The 10,316-nt window shown below is 28.5% G+C and overlaps 1 protein-coding gene across 1 annotated transcript; it reads right to left on the reverse strand.

The window, feature by feature from the left end:
- Positions 1-1,104: 1,104 nt before the first annotated feature.
- On the reverse strand, positions 1,105-6,351 carry LOC108721704 (uncharacterized). Its single transcript, XM_018446380.1, has 5 exons — positions 6,089-6,351; positions 3,614-3,814; positions 2,561-2,779; positions 1,588-1,779; positions 1,105-1,218 (listed from the first exon to the last, which is right to left on the reverse strand). The coding sequence occupies exons 1-5, from the start codon at positions 6,266-6,268 to the stop codon at positions 1,105-1,107; spliced, it is 906 nt and encodes a 301-aa protein (XP_018301882.1). The 5' UTR covers positions 6,269-6,351.
- Positions 6,352-10,316: the final 3,965 nt, after the last annotated feature.

The raw sequence follows: 10,316 nt of genomic DNA on the forward strand, positions 1-10,316 counted from the left end.
ATTTGAAAATTCTTTTTCTATATAATATTTAAAAAAGACATATTATTCCATATCAATACTGCATCATGTAGAGAGAGAGAGAAACAATAAATGCTTTTGTACTTACATAATATAAATTTGCAAGGTATCTATTGTAAGATATTTTTCGCCTATTACAATATTACGAATTCATATTATTACGTAAGACATTCAAAATTGAATTTCTAAAAATTGAAGAATGATGAAATTAAAAAAAAAAATACTTTTTTCAGTGTAAAAGGAAACACCCATCAAGAAATACCTATTACTTATTGAGAAACAAAAAACTGATCAAAATTTGTTCCTCGGTAATTAGTTGAAGTAGTAATATAAAGTATTAATTTCTTTAGGACGATTCGATCACTGGAAAAGATTTTAATGAACGCGCGTGTAGGAATTATTTCTTATTAATATGAGTCATTTCCGCGAAACGTTCTTCATTGAATATTGACATCATAAAATTATCATCGTAATTCCATGAAAATATGACAGTATTAATGATAGGTATCTACTTTTGAAGCTTTCATGGATATCTTCTTCAGAGGTGCAAAAGGGTTTACGGGTTATCATCGTGTCGTAATCCATTGTTAATATCAACTATACGTTTCGTGAATCTTACATATTAGTATTAATTTAACAGCTCTAAATATATCGTTTGATAATATAAAGTATTTTAAATATAGAAATTTTTTAAAAACAGCTATAAAAGAAATATTTATAACATAAATACATTTATTATTATTACTGTTATTTATTTCAATTAATTATTTATATCTTATCAAGTTAGCCACAAAAAGAAAAAGAAATTGTTATTATTTATAGTAAAATTATTTCTAATACAATTAATTACGTGAGCAAATATTATGCAAAAGAAATTTGTTTATTCTATAACAATTTAAATTTGTACAAGTTAGCTGTTTTATTCACAGAGCTGAATAGCTTCGCTAGCTGATATTTCAGAATCTCTCAAGATGGCGCAATGAATACTTGTTCAACTTCAGAAAAGCAGCGACAAAAATAATATATCAGCAATCGCTATTCTTAATAAATTATTAATAATCCTTATTATAAATAATTCCAGGCATGTCACATGACATGGATTACTTGAAACTCATGTTTTGGTTTGTTTTCCATTTTCATTTTAACATAATTGTACCAGTCGACGAAACAGCAATAAAGTATTGGTTCGTCATCCACATCCTAAAGAGAAAATAAAATTTTTAAAATTTTTATTACAAATCATAAAAATTACCGATCTTTATCTTTCTCAGGACAATCTTTTTCAGAATTGTTGTCTTTCTATATATGTTAATATGTTTTTTTTCATGCACAAATATTGTACACCTTCATTGAAATAAGTTAGAGATTCATTCTATTGATCATTTGATAACCTTAGAACTAGAACGGCCGATATGTCGTAGATTCTATAGACTGAAAATGGAAACCCTTATCTTGCATTTAAATACGAACACTCCTTTTTCATTCAGCGCAGAAAAACATGGCCTGTATCAAGATCCAAGGCGACTATAGAATTGTAAGTAAAAGGTAAATTTCTTAAATCATTCTTACAGCATTATCAGAGATCGCAGCGAGGGCGGTCAATTCTTCCAAGGCAGGAATCGGTGCCAGTTCACCAATCTGCTTTCCGGCATCGTGTTCATCGATCTTTTCTTCTATCATAGAATAATCGCTTTCGCTGGTATCTATACTAGAATCAGAACTTCGCATATCTGATGTACTTGTATCTTGTTCCTTTCGAATCTAAAACCACAAACATTTGTGTCTCGTATTGATCTAATTAAGAATTTCAAGAGAGATTAAAAAAAGGTTATGCAGGTTACTGAAAAAAATTAGGGTAAAGTCGTCTATTATGGGATAGGTTTGATTCTATCATGAACTTTTTACTCTTGGTGTGAAACCTGTTTAGAAAATTCATTATTAGATCGTGCGTGCAGTCGTTGCAAAAAAAGATTTGTGAAATTAAATGTTGTCAAATTTTATTGAAGTTAGTCTTTAAATTTTGTTTTATTATACAAAAATAAATATTGGGTAATAAAATCTGCATGCAGTGATAGAGTAAGATCGTATTCATAGGAAAACACGTGATATAATGATTTGTTTAACTGTAAAGATTAGATTTGGTAATCGTGAAATCGCAAAGTATGAAAGTCGTAATATGAGATACTCAAGATATTCCTAGCTAATATAAAAGCATCTAAACAATTCAATATCTCAAAGCATACTATCGAATGAAATATTAAAAATGACGATTCTATTGTTAAGATTACTCACACATACATACACACATACTCAAATACACACACATCGAAAAATTATATAATTATTATGTATAACATTTAAATTCTTCGTTCCTACTTGTATGTAATATAATAAAAAGCGTGTATAAAAAGCTTATCTTTATTTTTTCCTTAGTTTTCTGTTATGAAATACCACCTATAAATAAAACTAATAATTTAAAAAAAAAGATACATATATCTTATATAATATGTAATAATGAATAATTGGTTATATGTTCACGCACCCACTGCCATTGGTCGAAAAGAACCCACGCTTGAATCAGGTACAGAATCATAACGAAGATCGACAATATGCACATTACAAAGTTGTGAATAAAGACAGGATGCTCCAGTATTTCTTCGTCAGTAAATTCAGTAACGTCGATGTACATATCGGCGTGTTTCATCTCCATTATTCCTGTCACAAGCATCAGAATAGCTCCTGCTGCGCATATTGTGAGAGGCTTGCGGGTTTATTTTCACAGCAACGACATAATTATTTAATATAGTTAGCGTAGTTAAAATTTTATTCATTACATCTGTATTGTGACAATTAATTCTGAGTAATGAGAAAGTATATTGAGTTTATAATTGAAATTAGTCATTTTATCAGCGATGAGATATGATTGTTATTATTAGATAGAAAGAGAGAGTTGTGCATTAGGATTCCAAAGATACACAGTAAAAAGCATTTTGTAATTGTATTAAAACCAGTCTTTGTTAAAACTTATTTATGATGTATTTAATTTTTAACATATCTGAGAGTTAACTTATGTGATTATACACAATCATATTTATTTATTTCAAATAACATGTTATTTGAATATTATGTTAAATTGATACTTGTGTTAAATTCATAGCATTCTTAGTGTTAAAATAAGACAATTTATAAATTAATGAACAAAACATAAAAAGTAAAAGTAACATAGAAATAATATAATTTTAAAATTTAAGTTTTAAAATAAATAAATAACAGATAAATAAACATATATTAATTTAATACATTGTAAATGTTAATTTTACTGAATAAATATGTTGTGCCACAATTTGTTTCCAAATTGAGCTAAAGTGCATTTTTATTTTAATTTTTAATGTTTGTTTTTTAACACATTCATCTTGTGTTAAATTAACACAAAATTTGTTTGAGACACACGTAAAATTTATTAAATTTAACACAAGTTTTTCAGTTGTAAAGTTTTTTAAACTGTGTCAAGAATTGTATCCATTGTAATTAACCGCTAAGAAATTTGTTGTCTATACATATTTTATACATCTAACAATTTTGGAAAATAATTTACTATCATAGGTCTGTCGGAAACTATTTTTCTAACAAGCCAGAGGATCATAAGAACAAGGCTCAATAGCATGCAGATGGGATACACGAAGAAAATAGGATTTCTTTCTTCCGGCAATGACGGAATCGTGTCGTCTTTTTCTCGCGCACATTGATTCATATAGTGATGCACATGATGGAAAATTTCGATAGCCGACATCATCATCTAAAAAGATTTTTCATCGTATGGTATTTCCGACATGCTTATCAAGCAATCAAAGTAAGTGAAGTAAATTTAAAAATATCAAGAATAATCTCAGTAATGAAAGTAAATACAAGATACGCAGAAATATCTTTTCTTCTCAATAAAATAAAAATATAGTAATATGAATAAATAAATATAGAAAAATAAATAAGTATATGATAAGGTATTAAGCTAATTAACAAACAAATAGTTTTTAAAATAATTCTAAATATATTAAAGTAAAAAGAATCAAACCTACACAATCAAAGATAGATGTTGGAATAATAATTCTATATATAATTTAATTCAAATATACATTTATTTCAAATTGACGATTAAATTTAATTTGTGATTATTATTATTATTATTTCAATTTGATTAGTCCTGAATTGGCGCGCAAACAATCGAAAAGTAAATGTATTTAAAATAAATTACATATACTATATAGAATTATTACAACATTATGTATATATAGTCACATCTAATACGTCTTTGACCGCAGCATTTCTTCTTATAGCGTTTTTCACTGGCAGAGCTGGTGCGCACTTAGTGCACTTTAAAGCCGTTGTACACAAATCGACGTAAAGATGTATGTTTAATAAAAATATAGAAATAAATTAAACTGTAAAATCCTCAATACATTTTATTGTGGTATTTGATAAAATATATATTAGGTATTTTATTAATTGAGATATCTCACTTTTACATTCAATTTAGATTAGTGTACAACAGCTTTAATGTGCACTGAGTGCGCACCAATTTTACCAGTGAAAAACGCTATCACTTGATTTTTTCATGTCTTGTTCTCATTTATTATTTATTCTAAATATATTATATATTTAGAAGTGTTTAAAGAAACTACTTATCTTACTCCTTAAAATTAGCCTAATATCATAATATTATTATTATTATTATTATTATAAAAATCAAGCAAAAAATTAATTTAATTTAATTTAAATAAATATAGATTACGAGAAGAAAATGCTAATATGAAAAAAAGACTCTGTAAGTTATAGTTTTCATAGACATTCAAGAGATATTCTCAATATTCGCTGTTATGTATTGTGTTAACGATGCTCTTAGCAGGTTTCCACCGATCGTGACAAAACCGTCAGCTGAAATAGAACGCGGGTAATTGAATACTACGGTGAGCCGCCGGTTTTCTTCCTGAAGCGATTAAAATTCGCGGAGTACACGCGTGGCACGCGTAAATACGTCTGATGCGTGTCCGATGCTCGATGTACATGTCGTATCCGATTACATAATAAAAATATCAATGTCACGATTATCGTTATATTGAATCACAGCGCAAGAAATTCCAATCGAAAAACTGGGTCGGTCGCATTGTTTCAAGCATAAAATTATTTCATCTTGGGATGGAGGCACGTAACGACAGCGATGTGCTTTCTTAAGATATTACGTGTCATGTTTTTTATCGTGTGCAAGAGACGATAACGAAATATTATATTCCTATGATGCATTTATTTTGTACGTGTGCCAGAATATTTTTAAATTTACTTTACCTAGTGAACGATTCAGTACATATAAGAATACATAACAAATTCGTTACTTCTTACAATATAAACGCGTGTATCTTTTGACATAACTTTGGCAATAAGTATGAAGTAACCTTTAATTTATTCCCTCAAAAAATACTGACAATAATAAAAATTAAAAGAAAACAAAATACTGAAATTGTTATAAAAATAAATATTACTTTTTGATAAAATTGTTTTTTAAATTTATTTTTCATTAAATACAGAATACTTAATTCAATTTTTGAAGGAACTTTATATACGTATGGCCAAAGCTGTACTTTCAATTCAAGGTTTTTTCTTTTTAATTCTCCATCTACAATTTGAATCTTTTTTTACAAGCGAAGATTCACTCTCAATTTTCTATGAAATAAAAAAGAGCTAATTCCGATTCTCCTTCCTAAAATAATCGAGAAAATTATTTAGTAATTATGTAATAGCAAGATGTTGAAAAATAATCCTAAATTTTTTCACATTTTTGAAAATCCAGAACAATAAAAAAAATTTGAATTTTATGAAAAAACCCAGATTACAGACCGAGGGAATAAAAATATGATTGCGGACGGAAGGTTAATTATATTTTTCACATTGAAAATAACGCGTGATTACTTCCTATCGGCTTCAGTTCTCACTCCGGAATAAACATTGTGCACATATGAGAAGATTAAGTTACGTCCACCTCACGAGCGATGTAAATTTTTCAATACGTTTGATCCCTTACAAGTTGAACAAAGTGTAAACTGGCGTGCACGACATGCGAAAGGTCCGTTCTTCTCTGAAACTTTCTTTCGCCGTTGTAATGTATAGCCGCAAGCCTGGCAATTTCTCGGAGTCTGCGAAGCTCCAGTTCGGCTTCATCTTTCTCCCTAATCGATTCTCTATTTTCGGCTTGACTCACCATTAAATCGTTAATTATTAACACAGATTGTCGGCAGATTTCCCTGTCAGTGTAACCTAAATGTAGCGACTGAACATGACATTCCCGAATTATCTGACAAATGAACAATGACAGGAATGATATCCGCAATCAATTTATGCCAATTAAAGCTGTCTCCGTCAAGAGTACAAACACAGAGAATCAATTAAATCTCAGTTGAAATTACTTACTCGACGTTAATAAAACCGGTTCTTAGATAATTTAAAAGAATAGATGCAATGTAGAAATTATGTAATAAATATAAAGTATGATTACGTAATTATATAATCTTTTTTTATTTCAAAATAATTTTATTATACAGAATAATTTTTTTATGATACACGGAAAGAACGGTTTTGCATTGAAATACTTAAAAAATTTAATTAGATACAGATCTGGAAATAATTTTGTTTCGATCCTTGAAATAATTATATAGGACGCTTAAATTGGTTTCTACAATGTTAAATCCTTTCATCTCAACGCTTAAGCATTCTGTATAATTATTTTGATAATAGGAGACAAAATTATTTTCAAATCTAGTTTTTTCTAAATACTTCAACAAAATTGTTCTTTCCATGTATTTTCAACTTCAGTTCTGATTTTAATTCAAATTTTTAATTGTCTTGATAGTCTTTCTGTTTGATTAATATCCCGAAGAAAAATTATTTTTTATGAAAAAGTAAAATAAATAAAATTGTTCTAAATAATGGAATTTTTAATCTTTTCATCTTCTTTCTCTTCATATTTATGTCCTTCAGTTAAAAAATCGACATATATTATTCTCGTCTAATATGATAGATCTATGGGTTTGGTTGCATTAGGAGTGCGCCGATACTTTCCTAAACTTTCTCGACCTTTATCTCGTCTTTTTGTCACATTTCGATATGGTAAAAGACGGGATAAAGATCGAGGAAGTTTAGAATTAGAAGGAGAAAGTACCAGCGCGGTCCCAATGCAGCCAAACGCATAGATCTGCCATATTTAACGAGAGTGATGTACGTCAGTCTGACTGAGATAAATATCAAGAAGAAAAAATTAAAAAGTTAGAAATCCCACCATTTTTTAAACAATTGCCGCCATTTGTTCTATCTTGTCATATAGAGAAATTGTAATTTTTCTTTGGAGATATGCTTATTAACTACAGACATGGGTCCTCCATTCTCAAGTTAAACTTCATAATTTTTCTTCACATCTATAAACATTAGAGAAATGCACGGATTCTTAAATTAGATACTCAACAAAGAAATAATGCCGTCTTTCGATAAAACATCGTTATCGATAAAATAAAATTGCATAAGCATTTTTCTTATATTTTTAAATGTGTTTTATTGCTAACGCTAATTCCCGCGATCGTTTCATGAACGGACGCAGCTCCGGAAGAGAGTTCAACAGATAGGAAATGTTCGACAACTGCGAAAACGAAGTTTTACGATCAGATTTCGATTGACGAACATGCGACACTATGAAAGACGTTTTGGAAATTTTCCAATGGAACGTCCGCGCTTTTAACAAAAGAATGGCGAGGATGTAGAAGGTTGTTGGCACTATTACCGAAAGTGTTCCGAAAATAACTTGCTAATATATCTCTTTCGATGATATATTAAACAATTCTCATCTGTGAAAATCAAGATCACTGTGACAAACGTATTATAACATGATATACGTTTGATGTCATCTCTGTTCTATTTTGAATTCGTGCATTAAGTAAAATTAAACATACTAATAATGAAATTAAACATATGATTGTCGTATTTAAATTGTAAGCTCGCGCAAACATCATATAATAGAAAAAAATCGTATAATAAAAAAAATTTTTTTTAATTTTTTGTTAACAATTGTTAAATTAAAAAAATTTTTTTTCATTTCGACCAACTCATTTGGATTTCTTCTTGATTTCAAGAATCATTGTCCCGTTTTTACATGCAGAATAATTTTTCGTTTAATATACATATATCCTTTAAATTAATTTTAAGAATGGATGCCACTTCTTCTATGGTTTGGGGAAGCATCTTACACTTCTTCTCCACAATGACTGTAAATCCTGAGATCGCCAAGTGACGCGCCTCTTCCAATTCGTATAAATCACGAAATATTGAACACACAAACGTTGGTACACAACATTCGCGGGTGAATTCCAAAGCGGGATAAACCATTTCCAACCATTTATTTTTGATGTACAAAAGTAGCAAAAGACATCTACGAAATGCGTGTGCAAGATACTGCTGCTCAATTGTAAATCAATATTAGTATAGATATACATAAACGTATTTACCGATTTTGAAAAGTTTGATCCTGAAGTGGAAGCATAAAATGTAGCCATTTTAGTTTTGCAATCGGTAGAATCGTAGGCGATGCATATAAGTAGGTTAAGAATTCCATTCTCTCAAGATTATTATAGAATTTTAGTTTAGCTAACAAAGGATAAAGTTTATTAGATATTTCTGTCGTGATCCACTGTTCCGCTAACAGGCAACATTGATTTTCTATTTGATAAAACAGATGGGGATATATTTTATGTATACGTGTTAAGTCCAGTCCATAAAACCACGTACTCAATATAGAATTTATTTGCTAGTAGAATCATAAAAGTTATTATTCGATAATTCAATGAATAAAAATGCTGATATTCTAGTTTATTCTTTATTTACACAATAAAATGTTACCTTACGCTGGTTAAAAAAATGACTATACAGATGAATTATCCAATCATTAGTGTTTATACTTTTAAGATAAAATTTATTCATATAAGATTTAAGATATTGTTCGAATATTTTTGGTCCTAAGTAATGTTGTAAGCATTTCAAAAGAAAATATCCTATTTCATCAGGTACATATTTCGTGATGTCTTTGGATAAAATATCGTTCAAATTAGGTACTAGTCTCTGTTGAGAATCAGTACCATATAAACTTATCTGTAATATTAATACAATTTAAAGAAAAATAATGAAGTAGAAACACAGATATATATATGTGCATGTAGGAATACAAATGCGTATATATGTATGCGCGAATTGTAAATTAGTACATTTATAAAATCTGTAATTCTCTGTAATCTTGTAAAAGTGTAAATTGTTATGATCAATCTTTATCCATTCAATACATGTATTTTGACTTTCCGTTTGTATGAAATTTTAACAATTTACCTTAATTTTCAGGTCGTTAATGGTTTTTCTTTCCAAAAATGACATTTCATAACGAAATATATGTTCATCATACATACGATGTATAATTTCTCTAGATATGATGGTACTAAAACTTTTAATTAACCACAAATGTTCGAAATTTGTACACGTTACTAAACCTCCTGCCCAGCTCTGAGCAACTTTTTGAGCAACCGTACTGGACAGTATAAAGAAATGTTCGTTAAGTAACATTGATGACACAAATATCATGGAAAGACATTGTAGTTCGATTTCTGGGATGTTGGGTGGAAGCACACATATATTGTATTCTACAATTATCATTTTTAATATATATTTACAAAACAATAAAACTAAAAGACTAATAATTCACAAAAAATATCATTATAAGGTACTTAATATAAGGTATCGAATAAGGCCCACTTAACTTATTATATTTTTTTAAATTTTATAGAGAAATAAAAGTGAGAATCAAATCTTCATTTCATTCACTCCCAAAAGGTGCCCTAAAATTCTCCGTTTTAAAGAAAGTAAACATTACCTTTCTAAATCAGTTTTAAAATGATTATTAATCATAGAAAGGAAATTCCTTAGGACTTATTCTAGTTTCAAATATTACAATTATCTTTAATTTTGTTTGAAATTAGCTCTTTAATCTTTGGAAATTTCTAGCAATTTGAATGCAATTTTGGCTTCTTAAAAGATAGCAGTATTGAAAATCGTTATTCTCCGGCATAAATTCCACACATAATAAACAAATAATAATAACTATAATAATAATAATCACATAACTTATTTAATAAGCCTTATTTAATAAGTACATTGCTTAAAAAAATACTTATTATAAAAAATTGATTCATTAGTTATTTTCCATAGTAAGGAAGTTGAATAAT

This window comes from Mycetomoellerius zeteki, unplaced genomic scaffold (genome assembly GCF_001594055.1).
Source record: "Mycetomoellerius zeteki isolate Tzet28-1 unplaced genomic scaffold, Tzet1.0 scaffold182, whole genome shotgun sequence".
Lineage (NCBI taxonomy): Eukaryota > Metazoa > Arthropoda > Insecta > Hymenoptera > Formicidae > Mycetomoellerius > Mycetomoellerius zeteki.

Excerpts from the sequence above, each read along its gene's own strand:
- LOC108721704 (XM_018446380.1), bottom strand. The coding sequence starts at position 6,268 with ATGGTGAGTCAAGCCGAAAATAGAGAATCGATTAGGGAGAAAGATGAA. Across the intron at positions 2,780-3,613 it reads TTTCCGACAGACCTATGATA|CCTCTCACAATATGCGCAGC; the intron begins GTAAATTATTTT and ends TAAACCCGCAAG. Across the intron at positions 1,780-2,560 it reads TTTTCGACCAATGGCAGTGG|ATTCGAAAGGAACAAGATAC; the intron begins GTGCGTGAACAT and ends TTGTGGTTTTAG.